Source organism: Centruroides vittatus, unplaced genomic scaffold, assembly GCF_030686945.1.
Source record: "Centruroides vittatus isolate TY-2023 unplaced genomic scaffold, ASM3068694v2 contig_417, whole genome shotgun sequence".
NCBI classification, from domain to species: domain Eukaryota; kingdom Metazoa; phylum Arthropoda; class Arachnida; order Scorpiones; family Buthidae; genus Centruroides; species Centruroides vittatus.
The window spans coordinates 2743580-2767575 of NW_027122227.1; the positions used below are offsets into that span (position 1 = coordinate 2743580).

Consider the following 23996-nt stretch of genomic DNA (forward strand, 5'->3'; position numbering starts at 1 on the left):
CAGTATAAATTTGTACACAATAATTGTTCGAGGATTGTAGTTTTTTTCATTCAAATTGCTCATTTTCGTATGTCATGCAACTAGTTTAAACAGGAAATGACGCGGTAACGAGGAATGTGGACTTAACCGACCACCCTTTTGATAACTGCAAGAAAGTATTTCGCCGATTTATTCGATTTTATACGGAGAAATCGTAAAGATAAAAAGATTACTCCACTCTACACGCCATCTTTCATAGTTTTTGTTTAGATGGCGAACATAAATCATTCGTTAAATTTTTAAAATAATTATTATTATTTAATAACCATTACAATGAACGAGTGTTATTCTCAGAATCGACCGCGACACGATTTCATTGGTTCGTGACACGCGATTTAACATTTTAAACTTATAAAAAGCTCTTTGAAAAGTTGTCAGGTATCCATTTTCCGATTAAATCTGGATGACGTCACTAATACGTCTCTCTCGGTGTGACGTGTCGACGCAGGCGTAAAAGCTTTTGACGTCAGATCGAGAGAGAAGTTCAGATGAGAGCCAGGGAGCGAAGGAAATGGAGTGGATGGTACGAAACCATGCTTTGTTAATGCGATTGGTTTGTTTCATTATCTTCTTAAGAATTTACCATACCGCCAAAAGTAAAGGTGAGTACGTAAATGGTTATATGTGCCGTCGTAAATAGAGTATGTACGATAGGATGTACGATGCCCCACCTCGAGCGGAGGACATGGTTCTCCCTTCTCCCATCTCTTGTCTGTTCTGATGAATTCGAGAAATAAACAAATCGATGTACTCATTCACTTTCCTCCTTTTTACGATATTAAATCAATTACTCTTTTTTCTCATCGATTTCATCGGTTTGTTTTGATAACCATTAATTCCCTTAACTCTACATATTTTTAATTGATTGACCTTTCTGATGTCAATTAGTATAAAAAGTTCATAAATATACATGAGTAAATTGCGTATTAATTGTCGATTATACGGAAATTGGCCATTAATTATTATTAATATCTTTTTAAAATTATCATTCTATGACTTGAAAAGTTTTTTCTCATTATTGTTTTCCTTGATAAAATTTTTCTTTTTTATGTTTAATAGAATTAAATGATATGTAATTGTCTTTGATTATATATAAGACTGAGTTTTTTTGTCAATTTTTCAGTATATATTTTTGAATTACTCATAAAATTGAATTATTTTTAAGTGGTTTAAAAGTGATGACTCTAATAAAAGTCTTGTCAGATAAATTATGGTGATAATATATACAACAGTGCTTTAATTTTATCACAAGATGATATGTTTATCTTCAGAAATTGTCATTTTTATTTTTACTTGTAAAAAGTCAAATGCTTATCAATTTAAATTAAAATATAAAAAAATACAAAAAAGTTGTTTTGATTTAACTTCTGTTGATTAGTTTTATTGTAAAAAGATTCCATTTAAACATGTTTATTTTATTTTTGTTAATAATTTATTCAATTTTACATTTATGTAAACATTGGAAAATTTTAACTGTTTTATACAGTTCTGTCGTTTGACAATTATTTTATTTTAAGCTTTAATGCTACTGTTTAAATTCGATTAGTAGTACACATTCTGATGTTTGAATAATTATTAGACTGCATTGTGAAATTTTATTACGGTACTTTATTTTAATGGTTATTTTTATTAAAATTAATTTACAATAAATATTGAAAGTATTTTACAATTGATATTAAATCTTACATTTACTGTTTTTTTTGTGTGCGTTTGTCTATGAAAAAATATTTGTTTTAAATGTATTTTCCACCAAAAAATTTATATGGATTTTCTTTGACGTAAAGACTAAATACGGTAACGTAGTACTGAACGAAAACAAATTTAAAAATATTTCCAGACAAAGATTTGCTTATTTATTGTATGATAATGACTGAATTCCAAATTATAATTATAAAATTCTAATTCTGAATGTTTCAAAGAATTTTGAAATTAAAAAAAGTAGTAAAAAAAAAAGATTAGTTTATTTTTATATAAGAGTAAAATATAGAGATGATGTAAATCTCTTTCAAATTGTTTCCTAAAGAATGTTCTAAAAAGACATGCAAATAATACAAGGCGTATTCTTAAATTTTCTTCACTAAATATATTATTAAATTTAAATAGAATGATAAATATATTTATATGATAAACTCATCAATATAAATTATGTAATGAAGGTTGTGAAAATTTAATCTTTTATTGATTTTAGCATTAACTTTTATAATTTATTTGTCAAAGAACAAATATATTCTAAAATAAATTTTTTCTTCTAATAAATGTAGGTGTACTATATATATTTTTGAATTTGTCAATTCCATCTTTAATATTTTTTTATTGCTTGAATATACATAAAACTGAAGAACTAATAATTTTATTATATCATTAATAGTATAAATGTATATCTGATGTTACTTCTTACAAAATTTATTATTTTTTGTTTACATATTCTAAATAAAAATAAATGATTATTTAAGATGTAAACTGGATATTTATATTTTTAATAAAGTTTATTTTATTGGATGTTTAATGACATACTTTATATTTTATGCATTCTTATCAAGATACATTTATTCAATGAATACAGATATTCTGGTTTTTTTCCTTCTCAAGATTCCACAAGGGCTTAATCATGGATAATGATCTGACATTAGGAGAGAATTTGGATGGTGATTCTCCTCTTGTCATCTTACACTCTTCATTGTAGTAATTAGGGAGTGTTTACTATTAAATGGTCTAGTTCCATCTAGTTTGAACTAATGTTTAATCATTGAAATCAGTTTTGTTGTTTTATGTTTTAATTCTTTATATTTAAAACAGTTTAACAAGAATCCATTAAATCTTTTAAACTGTCAAGATGTATACATTTTTTTTATTCTGTTAGTCTCAATATAGGAAATGAATATTTTATAGGAAATTCAATATATATTTGTTTTACTAATCAGGCATTAAGGTTAATTATTCTTCAGATTTAAAAAACATTTAGAAAAACAATTGTTCATTGTTTTGTTTGAATTAATTTTCATTGTAGATGTATTATATAAATCTCTGATTTTATATAATAGGTCATCTTTTTGTTGTTAATTATTGTCATTTAAAAGTCAGATTATTATCAGTATTATTATATTTATAGAATAAAAACTGTCAGTTCACTATTATTTTTATAATCGGACAAACTTCATTAAAGAGAGAAACAATCAAACAAAATATTCAGCAATTTAGAACTAAGTATCCTGTTTCTGTTTGAACTTTTACATTTAGAACCAGCTCATTTTTCACGAACCAATTATATATCAGTAATACTTTGTTATCTTTTTTTATACAGAAAATTAGAAGTAATTAATTATACTAATTTTAAAACAGGTTAATTTACTGATAGCATTGAAATTTGCCTTGGTTTAAGAATTAACCTTGTTCTTTAAAAAATTCATTGGATGTTTTTTTACACTTTTCATTCTTTGTACTTTAAACACAATAGGATTGTATTTTGAAAGTAATATTTATACTTCATGTAGCGTGAGGCAGAATAATTGTTTTTCAAAGAGGTTTATGAAGTCTCTCATGCATAATATGCTTGAACACGCTTATACAGTCCAGTCATTGCCCTATGTAAGATGACAAGATAAAGAAACGCATTTATTAGAATCATAAGTTTTGATTTATGTTATCTTGATTTGTGTTGATGAATGTATAGACTTTATTCCATCAATGATTGTAGAAATAGAAATATTTATGAAATGAATATTTGTTATAGAGTAATATAATTTAGCAGAAGGCTGATAAAAGTGAAGGGTCTCCAACAAGAAATTGGTTAAAGCTGTCTCATAAAAATTGATGGTTATGTAGAGTGATCATAAAACCAATTGAATGCTTTAAGTAATTTTAAATAAAATTTCTGATATTTTACTGGTCTTCTCATTTAAGATATCCAGAGAAAATAGTTGTTTTGCATAAAAAACATAAATTAGATAATTACATTACCATGTATTTCATGTATTTATAAAGTGACAAATTATTAATGGCTTATTATGTAAAATAGTTTATTGAAAATGAAAATAAATATTTCAGAAAAAGTAGATGAGATTTAAAATTTATATAATGAGATGGAATAAGTCCTACGTGTTTTACATATATGAGTGACTTTTGTCAAAAAAATTACAATGCCAATTAGATGACAAGCTTTCTATATTGTTTTGTCTTTGAGTTATAATATAGTGATAACTAGTTATTTTTATTTTTCGTTATTAAAACATAAGTATCATTAGATGAAATTTTAATTAAATATGTGCAGCTTATTACAGCTTAAGTCATTTTTGATAAAAGAATTATTTCCTCATTGAATTCTTTGTCAATCAGGAAAAGAGCATTTTGCTTCCCTTCATTCGCAAAAGCTGAAATTATCTTCTATTTTCTCGGAACTTCCCATATATGTCATAGTCGAACATTAAAATTTTTTAATTCTCTACGGTCTCTGTAATTCGTTGTCTTTAGCACTTATAAAGATGCCGAAGAATAGTGGCATGGAAAAGCGTCCGAAAAACAATTGGTCATCCCGCCTTCCACATCAAATATAATTGAAAGTAACGTTTAATTCGCCGCTACATCTATTTTGAACAGAAAATGACGTACAGGAAATTACTCTGGGGTAAGTTTGTGCGTGGGTGTCAGATTACATCCCCAGCTTCCTTCCCCTGCACGTGTTGGGCCATTGACCTAGTCTACCCATCATTGTCTGAAGAAAATACAGTTTTTTACGGATCATTATACTTGGAGGTCAATTTGGAACGTCTGTTCTCCAACAGACTCTTTAAACTGAGGAACTGTATTCGTGTTTATAAAAAAAAGAAGTACAATAGGGTTTCGGAACGATTTAATCAGTTAACTATTTAACTTATAAATCCCAGGGAAATTATATAATGTGAAGTGTTTAGAGTATTATATACCAGTTGTAATTTTGGTTAATAATATTCGCGCGGCAAGACTTCTTTGAAAGTAGTTCTCTTCCGAGAAAAATTTTGAAGTTAATTCACATTTAGGGATATAAAACGTTATAAACAATACAAACAGAACAGAAAACAAAAGTTTTTAGGAAATCCATTACATGATGGGATATTCAATCTCGTGCTTAATTAGTTGAAGTAACAAAACTAGCCCTTAATTTAGATTCCTGCTGTATCTAAATTAAGGATATTACTCAGCAAACAAGACCACATTGGTCTATATTTTTTCTACGAAATGTCGTACTGCTATTAATAATGTTTTTATTAATTTGAAAATGTCTGGAATCGTTAATAAATCTGAGGTGGCGTCGCCGCAGCTTTTGCGTGATGTCTTCGACCCATTTTAATTTTAATAAAACCGATTTCCATTTATCACTTCGTTCTCCAACCTGGAATCCAATATTAAATGTCTGTGATATTCCCCACAATGAATGAACACGAACAATCCAGCGGGTTGAAAAAAAAGATAAACAGTTTTTTCCTTTAAAAACTACAGATGGGATGTTCTGCACTTTTTGTAAGTATGCTACTTACGTTACATAAAAAATTGTTGTAGTGAAAACTGATATTTCCTAGGCATTTGTATGTATACGAATACGAATGTTGATAACCTTGATGAGAGGGTGTCTCCGTATCAGGGCCACAAGGGCCGGTGACTCCCACACATAAAATGACCTTGCAGATATTTGTAAGCTTCACCCTCAATATTTATATATTTTTTGTTTTTACCACATAATCGAACCTCGCCTCGTCCACCTGGTGAATTACGTAATATGAATTGTTTATGATACTATTTTTAGTGAGACATATGCATATCTATCTTAGAAATGTTCACTAGCGTTCTTTAATCTGTGTAAATTAAAGAAATTGTCTCCTCCCTCTGATGTTTGATCGCTTCCTGTACCATTCGTAACTAGACAGTGAGTCGGGGAAGAGTAATTGAACAATAAGTGCTTGTATGTGGTTCCATGGGAATTGTGTCACACCCCGACTATATAGAAAGACCTTGAAACATCGCCTTCTATCACAACTGTGGGTGGCAACAGATAGAGCGGAATTTGTTAGAAATCTCCCAAACTTGTCAACTCGAGTAGTAAAGTTCGATGACATACTATCAGGGTTTCGTTGTGGGTCCCACTTACAAATGACATTCTCACTAATATAGATCACTTACTGTTGGGACTTGAATCTTCTTTTTTATTCTTTTCCTATCTAAATCATATCTTTGGATCTTTAAGAAGTTTCGTAACTGATATGTGAAAGTAAATAAGTTGACCGAGAGATGTTACAGAAAATTATGACTAAGACCGTATTGATGTCACATCAGCGCACATTGTGGCTTGTAAACATATAAAAACGTTGATTATGAGATCTTTTTGACTTCTTTAAATGCATGCTACTATTATTTCACTTGTATAGGCATTTATATGATTGTGTTGTTTATTTTTAACATGTTAAAAACTATAAGAATTAATTAAATTATTAATAAATGATTAGAGATTTAGATGTTAGAATGTTCTATATTAAATGTAAGTTTTATGTAAATTTCTAAATGTGTCTTTGTATAAAATTGCTTTTAGTTTTTTCCTATATCTAATCATCATATCTGGTTTTGAAAGATGCTTTCACTATTTATGTGGGAAGCTCGATCTCAATAGATTACCCACTCAACGTGGTTACATAAATTTTAGAATCTTAACTAAACAGAGGCGTGCAACATAAATTCATTCTTTGAATTTCTAAAGAAATAAACAAAGACTATTTCTGGAACTTTTTAGATATTATTATCTTTTATATGATATACAATCTTATCCATCAGATTAACTTTAATACGTCAATGAAGAGTAAACTTTTCGTTGGCAGCTTTCTGATTTTTTTTCCTCAGGTATTCTTTTCTTAGTTGTATTCGTTGGCATCGATGATGCAAAGGGAGCGAAACCAGGTCAGACGTTTAATTTATCCTTCAGTTTAGTCTGTTGGGGAGTGTGTCCTTCTGTTTGCCTTAGTTGAATAGTCTTTAAAGTGATGGTGACAATGTCCTTGTTCCATAGATAACATTACTACAGCGAATGAATACTGGTGAGATAGAGGCGAAGCATTAAAATATCGAATAAAAATTTAATTTTGTTTGTTGACATACTTATAATTAGGTTAATAATTAGATTCTAGTATGTTACTATGTTTATTTTGTTTATGATTTGAGTTCACTTTCTAATGGTTATTCTTTAAGGTTTAAAGATATTCAATTCAGTAGAAAGAGAATGAATATTTACAGAAATTTAGAATTTATTTGTTAAAATTACATCGTTGTTTATATCCAGTTTTTTGTAGTCAAGTCAGTGTCTTTTTTTCTTTCTGCCTCCCAGTATATTTTTATTCTTCGTTTTTTTTTCATTGTTTGTCAGCTATAATTTTTCTATTTATGTTTTGTTATAATTTATAGTGTGTACTTTTGTGTAATCTGAAGATATTCTATCTTTTATTTAAGTACTTCTTTCTTCTTTTGTTTGATTTGGTTATCTTCTTCTTAATTAGCTTCATGAAATTATTATTAGTATTAAATATATATATATATATACATTTTTTATAGTTAAAATAATTACCATTTAATTTAAGAGCTAAATAAAGGATAATGATTTTTAGAAATATTTCTTGTAGCTTAAACAAATTTCAAGGAGTTAAAAGATTATTATGTCGATAATATAACATCGAAATTACACTTTAAACAATAGATCTATACAATTTGAGTAAGAAAATCTCTCTATTGGACTTATCAAGTTATCCAATAATTAGCGATTTTTAATAACAAACTGTGCCCATCAGGATGATTATTTTATCACATCGTACAAGTAATTTGTTGTTTTGAAATTGGACGAAAGTATTATATAAAATTCAAAATAATTCCATTTACAAATAGCAGAAATTGAACCATAATAAAAACCCGTTCTTAATTCAAGTTTAGATAGAAAATGTCATAATTTATTAGTAATGAAGAAAAATGTTTTGAACAGGTTTGGAAGGATAAATATAACAAGAAATTACTGATACATTATCTCTTCCTTGTAGTCATTTAAAATGTCGTTTAAGTAGGTTCCGGCTTGCTTATGAGTAATATTTTAAATTGGAAAGTCAAAAAGGTTTATTCAATATGTAAAACAAACTGGTTCGTTCTTTAGAAACGAAGCGTAGATGAAAAGTATTAAAAAACGGGATGGGCGTGAATTTAAACACAAAGTAAAAAAAGTACATACATAAAACACAAAAATAGAAAATATAGTCATTCTCTTCTACTTTTTGATACTCCGCCTGGAGTTAAGACTTACCTCTATGTTGTTGCCGATAAGATCTAATTTTTATCGCGAAAGTAGCTTAAATCGTACTACTCTTGTGGGTTAAAGAAAAATGTACGTAGAATATAGGATTCATCTGTCAAAATAACATTTTGAGTTTTATTTTTTTTTCCTTGAAAGCCTATACTTTACAACTGGTCAATACTCTTGGTCTCGAGTATCCAGTGGAATTACCTAGCCTATATCTTGACTTAATATCGATTGCCTGACATTGGCCAGCTGGGTGTTCTTATTTAAGAAAACGAAACAGATGATATTTGTTACAAAAGTAATGTGTGTTCTGCGAGTATTACTTATAAATAAATGCCTTTTTTTTCTTTTTTTATGTGTTCGGTCGACTGTAGTAAAGAGAGAGATCTTACAAATAAAAACACGTCTGGGTCAGCCATAGGTTTACGTTCTATTTTGACGGAAAAAGAATTTTAGAAATGTGTTACGAAAATTGTTGTAATAAATAAATTGATTTATAATCATATTTTGTTTCATTCCAATAACAAAATGCCAAATAATTTGCACGGAAATGATTTTTTTATGGTTGCATCTTTGTTTGTAATTATAAATTTTCTCATCGTTCCTCGTTGAAAAACAGGATATTTGTGAAGTATATTCTTACAAATATCCTGTTTTCCTTGTAGTAATAGCAATTAGAAATGTAATAATTTCATAAAACTCGAAATCCCAAAATTTTATTTTTAACTCAGCTTACATAATTAATTTTATTCCCTCTGGTTTTGGAAGCACTTTGAACTTTAAGTATCTTTTATAAATATTTTATAGTCACTTTGAAATTTAAAATATTACAATGCTGTACGAAATATTCGTTCATGTTATTCAAAAGTCTATAAATATGAAAATTACAGCAGCTTATAAAAATTTATAAGTTTTTACAAAGAAAAGTAGAAGTGTTTTATGAGACGAAGTGATTAAATGTTCCAAGGAAATTTATGAATAAAGTTATAGACTACTGAAGATCACTTAACTGAAAGTGATATGGTTGTGTCTCCATTCAATAAGGATTATAAAGTGGATAGAATAAGTAAGAAACAGGCGAAGGTAAGGACAAAAACTTTAAGTTAAATCAGGAAGATACAAAATCACACATACTATGAATTGCTGATGCTTGAGCTAACAAATTAATGATTTTATCAATGAATAACCTATTTTTGCATTGTAAGCATTTTTTATTTTTGAAGTATTTTTATTATTATTATTATCGCAAAACATAGATAAGAGAACAGAAAAGTTTAGTGCATTTGCAGTAGACCTAGATAATGCTTTTGTCTCTAACATATTCCGCACCAGTGCATATAGTTGTGACTAATGAATGGTTTTTTTTGCAGATGTCCGGTCGGAATTCCACAAACATTATGTCATCCATCCTAAAATTCACACCCTGGACGGAAGGGAGAAGCGGGATGTTTCAAACATTAAGGTATAATTTTTCTGCTGTTAAAATTGTATTTTAGAATGTAGCAACACAGGGGGAAAAATCTATAATATTTCATTCGATGATACAACTATGGTTTGTGCAGTATTGAATTCGGGGACGATGAGTCAGTAAACGGAGGTAGGGAGTCTAACGGTTTCTCATTTTTATCGATTTAAGAGAAAGAAGGAAAATTCAATAATTTTCAATGTGTAATTGATAAATGAATCGATATGAGCTTACTGTAGCTTGTATGGAATCAAAACCGACGAACATGATGGGTCACGTCATACTTTTCACACGTCAATGGCGCCTTAACTGAAACGGATAGGCATATACATTGTTTCGTGAGTTAAACGTTATAATCAAGTTAAAAGCACGAATAAAAAAATTCTGCGCATAAAATTGCAAATTCTTTTAAAATATCATTTTACCAAAATGTATAGAAAAGTGGAAGATTATTATTGTTAAAAACATTATTTTCTATCGAGGTGCTTTATAAATGCGTTTATTGAATCATGATTTGATGTGCTAGCGAATTTAAAGTTAGGATTATAGCCTTAGGGATGCAGTAACTGGAAAGCAAAATAAAAAAAGAACTAAAAAAGATTAGACGAGAGAAAGGTAACTAGAAAGAATACAAGCACGAATGACCATGAATATAATGTTTAAAAAATAACAGTTCTTCGAAAATTGAACTACGCTTTTGGACGTATTCTTCGTGACACGTTCACAGCTGGTGATGACGACAGACATGAACGTAACGTCACCAGTCACCCCGATCACCATTTCCTTGGAAGCGGGACGTTGTTTAGTGCAGGTGAGTCACGAGGAGTGACCTTCCTGAGATTGAGTTCAGCGACCTGTTCCGCCTTTACGGGAGTTTATTCGCAGTAGGTCACGAAACAACTTTGTAAAATAAAAAAAAAAGAGCGAGAGAGAAATTACTCGCACAAGTGGTTCTTTTTATAGGAAAATTAATGGCGCGAATACCTAAAGTTCCTTTCAGTTACGTAAAAATGCAGCGTATTTAATACTTCATTTTTGTATTCGATTCAATAAAATTACATGGAAATATTATACGAAATAAAATTGCATTGCATGTACTTGGAAAAAATATGGTAGTAGTATTTTCCCTTTAGGAATTGGCACATAGTCAAATTTTTATCATTAATTTGTGCTTTGAAATTCGTAACTATCTAAAGGAATATCTGGCACATGGAATACATACCGCAGCGCATTTTAGCGATATTTAGTAACTACATTGTAAGTTGTAGAATGTATACTCTTTCTCTTTATATAAACAATTTATATCTGTGTTTAAGAAATATACCGAAATTATAAGTTGTTAAACGACTTATTAACTTAAATTTCTCTAATTTATCGATGACTAATGTTCATCTAATAAGTCTATAATCGATTTGAAACTGCCTAAAGCTATGCCTAACAATCAGATGTAGGCATATTAACTACAAACGATAAACATTACATATTAAGCTATACAATCCTCTCAATTTAATAAAAATGCATATAAATTATGATATTTTAACTATAAAATATTAGAGTGGAAAAGAAAAAAAATAACTTTTATTTATTTTTTTGCATTCTTTAAATTAATATCTTGATGTTATCACGCATTGAATCGGCTGGAAGAAGAAGAAAAAATTCAGTACATAGTAATTAAAATATCCGTTCGTTGATCTTTGGTTTATATATTTACAGGTTCGTTTACATTCTTTGTATTTGCAATATGCCTTCAAGAAATTGTTTTACTTTTAATAATATAGTTACACGTTCGATACACGTATCGTCCCAACCAATGTTTTTCAGTTGTTAGATGTATTGAATTCTGCACTTAATGAAAAAAAAAGTATGATTAAGATATCTTCTTAAATTTTTCTGGAGAATGAAAGAGGTTTTGTTTTAATTAATGACAAGAAACGTTTCTTGAAAAGAAGTTTGAATATTCCTGCAGCGATTTTGTAATTTAATACGTAATTTATTTATTGTGAAGTATAATTAATGTTTCGTGGGAATTTCTAATAGTTTTTATTCTTATCGCAACATTTGTTTTATGATAATAGGTACTATTGATTATATATTCGATCTTTTATATTTGTAAGAACAAGCTAAAAGTTGAAGGAAAAAAAAAAAAAATTCTAACATTTCGCTATCTGCACACGAAATTGGCAATTTGAATAGATCAACTTGTTAAAATTCGTGGTCAGTTCAGAATATTGATTTTACAATTTCTGAAAGGCTTTCATTCAGAATGTTTTTTTCTTTTTTAAAACGAAATTTGATTCTAAGCTTCTCATTACTTATTTAGTCACGTCTCCGAATTGTGTATCTAACAAAAGTGCTGAACAATAGTGAAGAATTGCTAAGCCGATAGAAAATTTTTGCGCCCCTTTTATTTGCCGTTAATATCAATATCGTTAAAAGATGTGAGTGCAAATAATTGGCAATCAGTGATAGGATTTGAATTTAAATTATACTTAGAACAAATATTATATGTATAAATTTAATGAAAGAAAGGAATTCTGATATAATTTCACAAGATTTAAGGTAATTAGGGTACTTAATTAACACTTAAAGGATTAATTATTAGCTAATACTTGTAATTAGTTATTTAATCAGCATTAAAAGTGAAGCAGGCTTTGTACTAATTGATCGATTTTCCGATTATAAATTCACCATTATGTCCAGAGATAATGCACTGGTAGCGATCAAAATATATTTTGTGAACTTATCGTCATTAAAATTTTCATTCCAAAGCCGGTTAGAAAAATTTAATGAGTTTATTATCTACTTTCCATCAGTTTCTTTTCTACAAAAGTATTAAGATACAGTCCGAGCAATAATGATTTGAATGTACAGACGACCGTCTGGCTTTCTTCTCTCCTTTTTTTTCAAATTAAGAATAAAATTGAAAATATTCTCCCTAAATAGCAAATTCATTTTGTGTACCTTATTAAATAACCTAATCTTGTCCGCGTTTATACTGTATTAATTTTCTCTGAGATGCTTTTTTTTAAATTAATATGGCAAAGCATAGCTGCGTAAAGGTCGTCGACACTAGATTTTCTTAAATGTCAATGTTATTTCGATGTCAGTATTCAAGTTATATCTCATAGGAGACAATTGAAATGAGTGATGACAGGAAATAGCACAGTTTCGAAATTGTTACTTCATAATACAAATCATAACAACTGTAACCTGTTTCCTGAAGGAAAGACTGTCTTTGGTTTGCCCTTCTTTTTAAAAGTATAAATGAAATAATAAACAAAGCTAGGAGTATCAAAGTAGAAAAATGAATTTTCTTATTTTGATTTGCAAGAACCGAGTCTATTGATTGCTGAGAAAAAAGAGAGTCTAGAGCAAGTTTTGCACACGATCTGTATAAAGTATATTATCATTTATAATTATATTGGACAAATATAAGTAGTGATGCTGTTTCTCATTATTTATGTAGTCTGCTGAATCTAACTTACATTCTAATGAAGTGATATGCATTCTAGTTAATTTTACCAGAGAAGTTAGCTAGAATACAGATGACTTCATTCTAATTTTCTCCTGTGTTGCTTAATATTGATTCTTCTCTAACTTAATCAATTTTATTTTAAAGAGGACGTAAGATAATCCTGTTAACTGTAATGCAAATTACACTTTCTCTTTTTTTCTTTCTCTTTCAAAGTAGATTTAACAAAAGTTCGTTGTTGCAGTACTCTAGTGTAGAATCTCTATTTTTGATCAGTTCTCTCCTCCAGTAATGATTCTATTTTAAAATTTCACAACAGAACTTTATTGTAATTGCAAACTAATTTTTAGTTTTGCATTTAACATAAAATAAAACAACAGAGTAAAAATATTTCTAGATTATATACATAAAAAATAAGAAATCATAAAACTTTGAAAATTACTCCGGATCTCTATCATAAGATCTCCCGTATAAAGTAGCAAGTAAGAGGCTGTCAGATTCTGTTTTGAAATATAATCCATGTTCGTTGTAAACCCAGTCCTGTTTGGGAGCTAGTTGTAGGCCGCTAATAGAAATGCTGGGATAGACATATGGAGTGGTGAAATTAGCTTCGATTTTAAGCTCTTCAAAGACAGTGTTAGCTTTCGTAGGAAAGGTGGAACACGCCTTCCCTTCAAAAGAATCGCAACGCACAAGAAAACAAACTTCTATCCACCATGTATATCTTTCGGAACTGGTAAAAGTTCCATTGTAAACTGCCAAATAATAGTCTTCATCCGATAACTGTACTTTATAACTAGCGCTACAGCAAAGTCCATTATTACAAGCTTCCACGTGATTTTCCGCATTCACTTTAACTAAAGTAAAGTTGCTGAGGTCATAATCCTGGCATCTGAAGTCGTTATTGTTTGATGGGGGTCCTAGTATTTTCCTAGAACACACTCCAGAAGATATATTATTATCAGATTTTCCTGGTTCAAAATCACCAAATTCAATAATGATTGGAGGCGGAAATTCTTGAGGTGGAGTAACGCCTCTTTTTGGAACTTTAGAGATCAGTAGTCTGGATTGACCATCTGCGATATAAATGTAATTGCCAATTCCAGTATCTCCAAAAAACATTCCGCTTCCTAAAGTTCCATATTGTGGATGTTGCCTGTTAGCTGTTATAATGGTGACATTGTTTGTGATTCCCCAAGATTGTTGCATCTGAATATCGCTCATTCCTGGTAGAAAGAATTCGAACCATAGATAGGAAAATATAACAGCATCGGGTTTATATTTTTCAACCATTTGAACTGATTCTTTCCATACAATATCGAAGCAAATAAAAGTACCGATTAAGGCAAAATCAGTAGAAAATACAATAAATTCGGGTTTTGGAAGGACGTTAAGGCCATCTTCGAAATACAAATGAGTTTTACTATATCGTGCTATTAATAAACCACTTCTATTGAAGGCTACATTGGTATTGTAAAAATAGAATTTATCGTTAGGACAATCAGTAGAATTGTTGCAAGGAACTTTCGACAGAATATTAGCCAAAATAACCAAGTTATTTTGCTTAGCCATGCAACTTAACTTTTCTAAAATATATGAATTGTTGTATCTGTCGGGTTCCAAACAAGGATTCCATTGTTCAATTTTCGGATCGGGAACGTATTGGGCATCGTCAATTATAACTTCTCTTTTTGTGGATGAAAAGAGTCCATACTCAGGAAAAACCAGCAAGTCAACTTTCTGAAATTCAGTGAGCTTTAAGTATCAAACAAAAAAAGTAATTATCACATTTTGATTGCACTTACGTGTTGACCAGCTGTTGTTGCGGCTCTTTCATAAACGGCCAAATTTTTTTTAATGTATTCGGTAAGCGGATCTGTTTTGTAATTACCTTTTGCCACGTGTTCGTATACAGCGGCTTTGAAGTAGTCAGGGTCATCAACATCCTGACATTTGATTGCAACTATCAGTAACAGTCCAAACACTACGGAGAACATTGTAAGACGGAAGACCCTGTATGGGAATACATAGATATGATACTTGAAATTTATAATTTATATTATTAATGGCAGTTTAATAAACAGTGCAGTTGCGTAAGCACCAGGAATCAATTTGACTAATCGAGAAAGAATAAATAAACAAAAGATACAAAAATTATATATTTTTGTATTCGATGAGTTCTCCATTTTCTCACGCTTAGTTAAGTGTTTAAAGAAATATTATTTACTGTAAAGTAATTTTTAATTAGTGGTTCTGTTTTCTCGATACGTTTCGTTTCTGGAGAAAATAAATTTAAATTCAGATGTCTCAAGTTCTCTCGAGAAATTGAATTTATTAAATAATAAAATATATTGTTTAGAGCAGTGTTTCCCAATCGGCTTGTACTGTACGCGAAAAAATTTCACCGGCCGCAGAAAAATATTTTTATCGTAGAAACGTTGGCGCAGTTGATTTCGAGTGACATTTAAGTAGTAACTGAAGTTACTGTACTAAGTATTACAGTAACTCTCGGTAAGTATACATAAGTGTAATAAATAAGCATAATTCATAGTCTCTTATAAGTACCGGTTCACATAAAATTATGCATACTTTTAGCGGTTTGCGATGAGTAAAATGGTTGAGAGATACTGGTTTAGAGTATAGTTAAGTATACAAAAGGATATATAAAAATATATTTCATTATTATATTTTATAGGTATCTCGATAAATTTTACTCATTCTCATTTTTATTTAAGAAAACAATAATTCGAAAATGTTCGGGATCTAGGCCACTTTCTTTCTTGTCACAAATTAAATTAGAATGCTGAAGAGATGCTGTCTCTACACAGTGGCGGATACCATAGACAAAAAAAAAAAAAAAAAGTAAAAAAATAAAGTTTGTTCGAATTTCAAGAACGTTGTTTTTAAAAAACATTTTTTGCGTCAGTTTATCGGACCGTCCTTAATACGTCGTACACGTGTTAATAAAAGGCCCTCATTAATTAATCAAATATTTAAAGGTTTTGACTTTGCTCCCTCATTGGGTACTTCTGGATCCGCCACTGAGACTGCACGTATGGAGCGATATTCGAAGTATTCGTAGTATTGGAATTCACTTTTTTTATCAACATAATATTTCAGATATCGAATATCGAATTCTTTCAAGTATTCGAGTGTTTTCCCATCTCTTGTTTAACACAATAATTAATGTTATTATAAAAGCCGCAATATAGAAAGAAGCTGAAGCTGTAGCTACACAATAAAACCTTAAACATAATTTATTTTTGGGTTTGACAAAAATTTTCTATTAGTTATTTATAGTTACAATTAAAATGGGCGAATACCACCGGCGAATACTCGATTATGACGTTAAAACATAAATTCGATTACTACGAATACTTGGATATTGCGTCATATGTAAAGATAGCGCCTGTTGGGTGAAGTATCCGAAGAGGCGTTATAATATAATAATAATCTATTAATATTCTACAAGAAAAGAAGTAGATTAAATCAGGAAAGTGTTCGAATGCTTCTTTTCGTAAATAAAAGTCTAGAGTTTGTGAAAATAAGAACAATATATATTAATCTATTGCAGATGAAATAAGAATATCTAAAAAGAAGGCATTGTCAAAAAACAAAGTTCATTTCGTAGAGTTTAGGCAATTGTCTAATAATGTTGTATCGTTTATTTAATAATTCCACTTAATTGGCTTAAATACTATTTAAGTTTTTTGTTTATTTCTTTATATTACTAAATTATGTTATATAAGGTCATTAATTAAGTTTACTGAGTATTCGAATATTTGAAATCCGGTTAATATTCGAATTCGAAAAAATTGATATTTGCCATCTCTGGATAACACTATGTGTTACTTCAGTGTAACCAGAGATGGCAAATGTAAAAATCTTGTAAATGTAAAAATGTAAATGACAAATGTAAAAATTTTCAGAAAAATTATATTTCGTTGCATCTTCTTGTGTATATATAAATGAGGACGTTTGTTTGTTTGTTCGCTTTACATTTCTAGACCGTTCGACCAATGGCTACGAAACTCTACATTTACATACTTCTAACTTAGATATAAGTTTTAAATACAGTTTTATTAGCCTACAATAATTAAAAATATCTCGGATGTTATGAAAATCTTCTATATTCGAATTTAAATAAACTCAATTATATTTTAAATTAAATACTGTATTTAAAATGATGATAATGAATGTATATATTAAATACATCTCAATGAAAATTAGATGTAGGATTATTTAATGAAAATCATTTAAATTTCGAAAGTGTGCTTAAAAATTTTATAATACACATCGAAAAACGACATTGAAAACGAAATTTACTACAAACCATTCAAGAATTATCGTGTAAATTTTGCAAAAGATGTAGCTTTATTGATGTAAACATCAAATATCAAAACAAGTAAACCAGAGCGATAATTTATTATTTTATAGAAAAATAAACCTCGAATAATTACTAATTTCTGGAAAATTGGATTAAAATTGTGAGAAGAAGCGCTATTTTTAACTATGTTAAACTTCATTTACTTAAAACAAAGAAAAAATTCTTTCTTATACTTTGATGGTTGTGAAAAATAAATGTGCATTTTAAAAATTTTATAAATTATAACTCAGCTATTTAGTTTAAAACCTAGAATTTTATTTACACTTTTGAATTAAAACATCTCGGATATGTTAAGGCGAATGTTGTAAAAATATTAGCTTTACCCGCTCCATTTAATTATATCTGATAGTAAGTTTGTCACAAGTTTTAAACATCTACAGTACCCCCTTTTGTAAGAGAAAGATAATCGAATGATAGGCCTAGATAATACATTCCGTCATTGATTAGGATATGTATTGGTAAACAGAAACAGACAAGAAACTGGCTGGCTATAAATTCCGATGTTTCTAATACCTGATATTAACAAATGACTATTGGTTGATATTTAAATTTAATCTAATGCCTGAATAATTTTTTAATACGAACTTATTAAAATTTAGAAGTGCTTGATTAAAGAAAATATTGAACAGATTTTATCAAATTTGTACTAAAACTGTGTTAACTACATCGATACTTCTATACTTGCTTCTAAAATTGATTTTCATGTAACTAATTGTTCACAAATATGCATTTAACTTTTTGATAGGATACATAAAAAATCTATTTTAAAGAAAATAAATTTTAAAAATCGTATGAATATCATAGCTCAATTATATAAATTACGTGAAATTATACACGAAAATAGCTTGGACACAAATTAAACATAAACTACACAGAGTATGGGGGAGAGAAAATTTTAATGAAATTATCGCGGCGAGTTTAAGTATCTTAACTTACCGAGGAATCTGTTGTTTTCTTCTGTAAGAGTTCAGATAAATACCCACAACACAGACAGGTTCCAAGAATGACAAGAGATTCACAAATATAACCAATCGTATTTCATACAAATGACATCATCATAAATTATTAGTAAGTGTTGTGATAAAGCAACTTTTGCGAACAGGATGGAGAAAAAGTTGAAAGTAACCTGTTTAGTATTTGTAAACTACTTTCACTTTTGCTTTTTACAGACATACGCATATAAATATAAAGCTTATCACAGTTTGTTTTCCAGACAGCAGTAAAGAGTATGCATTTGTGTGAATGAGAAAAATTGCTTTGTTTTATAAATTCCAGATTAAATTTATTTAAAAAATATTATACTTTTAGAAGAGAATGACTAATGTTGTTATACTAAACAATACTTTAATCTCACAATTTAATTATTAGAATAATACAGTATTTTATGTCCGTTTAAAAAAACAGTATAATTGCTTTGAGAAGTTAATTCATATGAGTTTTTTAAAATATGATGTAATATTTTACCATTTTTTCAATTATAAAATTGTAAAATACTGAGAAGTATAAACTTGAATACTTTAAAAAATTCAGATAATTTAAATATCAATAATAAATATTTTGGATAATTGTTGATTAAAGCGGGTTTTTCCAAGTATGAAAGGATTTCATATGCAATGTTTAATTCTAGATAATATAGTATCTGTGTATGTAACAAAATATTTTATTTATTTATTTTTTTTCCACTGAACTTTTAACTACAAGATTTGTAGATACCAGAATAGTATATAAATAATAAAAATTACATTTACAATACATAAATAAGTATATCAAAGGTTACTTATGAAAATTCTGATAATCTGACAATAAATTTAAAAATAATGTAATTATCAATACTAGTTGTTAAGGGATAAGATTTTTAGGTTAGATTATTTCTTAATCTTTTATTTATATTTTCTAAGTGGCTTTTATAAAATAAAGGAGAATCTGTTTAATTAAAATCTTAACCAGTGCAGAATAATTCGTGTTGTGTGCGCCGTGTTAAAATGTTATCTGGTCTTAAAATTTAAAGCGTGTATTTTTTAAAAAAGTCTATTCTGCATTCTGTTTGCTTGTATGATGAATTGCTGAACGTTGATCATACATTTTGCCATGAAATAAAAGTAGTAAATTTACTATATTATGTCTCGAATATTTATTTGCTGGACAGCACACTGCAAAGAGTTACTTTTTTATTTATAAAACGTGCCAAGATCGTTAGAATTATATTTGAAATTTAGAAGTTGATAGAAATTAATTTTATAACGAATGAAATGGTTCAATATAAATATTAAAAGTTTACAAACAACAGAATAGGTATATAAATGTCAGTTTTGTTATAAATTTAATAAGCCCACTGTTGCTAGTTTGTTGTAAAAAATCAATACTGGAATTTAATTTAGTAGTTAATAAAGATAAGAGATGCTTGTAATTTCACAGCTTGTCATTTATCTTTGGAATATCTCATCTGACTTGTAACTTTAGAATATAAAAGATTATTTATGAATTTAAATGTTAAATATATATGCATAAACCCGTACTTGACTCGATGTCAGTTTAAATAGATGCGTGAAGGTGCCATTTTGAAATTCTATACATGTGAAATAGAAATATTCATTTAGTATTTTACAAAATATATAATAGCTTTTAAACAAAAAATATAATATGTTAATAAGAATGATAACGCAAATATTTAAAACGTTTTGCGCAAAATTCTTATTCTTACTTAATATTAATTATTTTAAATAATTATTTATTAATAAAAGGAAGATGGGTTGATTAAATACTTATCTAGAACTATTGATATACTGTAATGCTCTACGTAATGTAGGCTATGTGAAAAAACAACGCTAGGGATTACAGTTTATAGCTGTAATCCGTAGTGTTATTTTTCACATAGCCTACATTACATAAAGCATTACAATATATCATTGTTAGTTGTTATTTATACAAGAAGAAATTTGTAAACTTGAAAATGTAATAATAAATGAGAAGAATTAATCATGGAGAAATAAATGAACTATTTAGAACACTTGTCTTTTTTCGTAACGTTTCTGAATTTATATACTTTTATTCCCAATAATAATGAATGAGATTCTGCAAGTTTTCTCCTTATACGTAAAGGATGAGGAAAAAATTAAAAGATGCAAGTAGCGGTCAAAATGATTAATCTTTCTCGTTATCTGGAACTATAATTGTTGTAGAGAGTGCTATAACTCTGTAGCATAAGTTTTTCAAAGTAAATAGTAATATTAATGATAATAAATTTGCTTTATGTACAGTACATTTACAGTGTTATTTCTTTTTGAAATTACTTTCTAACGAACTGTTTATGACATACTTTCATTTCGCCCATTTATATTACTAGATTATGCAACGAATTGATTTTTCTCCCAGTTCTATGGATGTCGAAAGTATGGTATAGGAAATCAAATTAAATTTCATCCCGAATTAATTAGTTTAAAATTATATAAAAGTGAAACGGTTTCCATCTTAATGTTATATGTTTTTAAGAGCATTTTTACTCGATCGTCGGATCAAATTTACTTGTGTTTCTTTATACATATTTCCGATTAAAAGATATGTTGATACTCATCGTATCTAGTGTTGTTTTCGTTATCGTGTTGCAAATTAGTCTCGAAACTTCTGTAGAAGTAATTACGTAGAGGATACTTTATCCTCGCAACAACTAGTTTAGTAAAAATTGACTGAAATCCGAGACGTATGTATAAACTTGCTGCGAAGAAATTTTAACGTAATTTTTTAGCATGTTTATATAATGCATGCGTATATGTAAATTGAAAGAGATCAGCATAATTACTTCTTTAATGAATTTGGTTTTACCGAAATTAGTCGTCATGTTTTGAGTCGACTGAACTCAAATTGTCTTTAAATTAGCTTCGGTATAATAATAAGTAAATTTAAGATGCACAAGTCTTCCTAATTTACATTCGGATGTTATATTTAGAAAATGTTTTCGTTTTGTTCTGTTATGTTATAAGCGTATAATTGTTGGCAATTAATTAAGTTTGTTGTGTCAATGATCTTTAAGTTAAAGTGATGATTAAGAAATGAAATTTGTAATTACTGCACCAAACTTCTCGGTCTTGAATTGAAAATTTTAGTTTTGTGAGTCACATATATTAAAATTTCGAGGTAAAAAACAAAAACGACAAGGCTTACTCTTAAATCCGAATAAATACTGTACTGCTATTTTCAAATAAATATTAAGTTTATATATAAAGGCTATTTATATATGAACTAATTTGTAGAAACATCAAAATATCATAAATGTTTTTATAAAAAATAATTTAAATCTAATATAAGAATATTAGTAAAGTATTTGAGCGTGTTAATAGAAATTAATATTCTCCAAAATTACCACTTTTCGTTTAAAGCATTCGAGTAATTTTCTTAGTAATTATTTTAAATAACATACTTGTCGTTTTCTTACTTATTCTTATATTCTTTGATTATGTAATTTATAAAATGAATGCACGGAAGAATTATATCGATTATTCTAAAGGTAATCGATTTTTTCAGCTAAAATTTTCATTGATTATAATGAAGAAGAGTTCATTAAGTTTTGCCATTTTCACAACTATCATTAAATAAAATATTGGTTTCGTTTCTCGACGAAAATAATTATAGACTTTCCATAGCATTTCGGATGAGATATATAAAATTTACGCTAATGACTTGTTGCACGTGTGTTATATATTATTCACGATTGTGTAATAAATAGACGAAATACACGTTTAGTTTGCATAATCGTAATTTGTATTTACATATTCTTATAACATACTTTTTCTATTCATAAATAAAAGAATAATTAATTCATAATTTACGTTATCTAATGAAAAAGATGAAAAATACTAAAATAAAATTTAAATAAACAAATAAATTTGTTGGACCAAGTTACAATTTAATTTGTTGTCTGTAGGTTAAAACTCCGATCTGTCCATTGACTAACGTACAAATTTATCAAATGTAATATTTTTACTCGCTGTTCGTCGTATTTATTAAAAGAAATAGCTACGTAAATCTGAAGGAAAAAATTCGTGATTCGGTAATATAAAACGTGGATGTCGGTAAAATCCATAATCATTTTCGTCGAAGGAAAATACGTAAGATTAGAGATGTTTGTAATAACATATTATAAGGGCGGTGCTACCATGGTAACAGTGACATGTCTCATCTCATTACTTCGTAATTTGTTTGCTGCATTTTTGTTGTATTGTTTAAAATTTCATTCTAGGTCTACATTTTTTTCTGGTTTTTTTACAGGAAGAATATTTATTTATTACCGTGATTTACATTTTTAAAGCAAATTCGTGAAAAGATTATTATATTGTATTTAAAATGAAACGATTAAATAATAATGTCTTTCAATAAATTATTTTTGATGTACAAGTTTTGCGCAATTAGGAAAATACCCAATTTTTCAATTAACGATGAATGAATATTTAAATAACAGCGATACGTTGTAGTTTTATAATAATTAAACGCAAAACTTTCCAATGAAATTTCGCAGAATTTAAAGGATTTTCGTTTATTTATCTAAATAATTTGATATCAATAAAATGTTTCAAATATCAAAAAGTGTTTATATAGAACTCTTCACGTGATTTTGCTTAAATAGCGTGTGAATTCGATAATAACACGAACCGATTCGTCGCATTTACTATAATTATTCTCGTTAATGGATTTATTATTATTCGCTCTTCGAATTTATTTCTGTTATAAGACGAAAAGCGCTTTAGTTTGAATATTTTTAATGTTTATAACACGAATCAAACAGTTTTTTTATCGAACGTGTTTGACCCAAATACGAGTAAAAAATCTAACGAGCAAGTCGAACGTTCGGAAGGACAGATTGAACTTTGTTAATGCGATTCGCTGTAAAATGATAAGAATGGGAAAATGTTAAAGTTAAATTCTTCTCTAATTCTTTCTCTATTTTCCTTCTAAATATTTAACAATTATTGAGAATTATTGGTGCATTAATCGTTGAGATTTTTTAAAAAATCTTAATATGATCGTTAATTTTTATAATTATCTTTATGCTACTAGTAGCATATTGTACACACACGTATATCTGTATTCAGTGCTACATTTAGTTTATTGTTGTTTTATTGCCCGTTCGTTTTTAAGATGTGCTGTTACTGTATTTCAGTTCGAATGTTGTTGAAGAAATACTGACAGATAATTTTTAATATTTGATTTTATTTATTTTAATTGGATATTTAAACAAATTATAATATTTTAAAAATTTGTAGAAAATTTTAATGCATCTCGACCGAAAAAAATATATTCAGTTTTACTTGAGGTGTTTACTTCTAAGTTTAATTGGTTGTTTTGT

General features: G+C 28.3%; 2 protein-coding genes across 3 annotated transcripts in view; one reads left to right on the forward strand and one right to left on the reverse strand.

The window, feature by feature from the left end:
* Nucleotides 1-510: 510 nt before the first annotated feature.
* Meltrin (meltrin) overlaps nt 511-23996 on the forward strand; it is a 56759-nt gene continuing 33273 nt past the window's right edge. The window contains exons 1-2 of one of the 2 annotated variants that reach the window (XM_067272025.1): nt 511-641; nt 9706-9797. In XM_067272025.1, the coding sequence (XP_067128126.1) occupies nt 551-641; nt 9706-9797 (183 nt within the window). In that variant the 5' untranslated portion in view covers nt 511-550. The remainder of the gene's footprint in view (nt 642-9705; nt 9798-23996) is intronic. The other variant, XM_067272026.1, reaches the window with a different exon arrangement.
* On the reverse strand, nt 11555-18744 carry LOC136976674 (biotinidase-like). Its single transcript, XM_067272033.1, has 3 exons — nt 18596-18744; nt 15078-15285; nt 11555-15012 (listed from the first exon to the last, which is right to left on the reverse strand). Exons 2-3 carry the CDS (start codon nt 15267-15269, stop codon nt 13711-13713), a joined length of 1494 nt encoding a protein of 497 aa, XP_067128134.1. The 5' UTR covers nt 15270-15285; nt 18596-18744; the 3' UTR covers nt 11555-13710.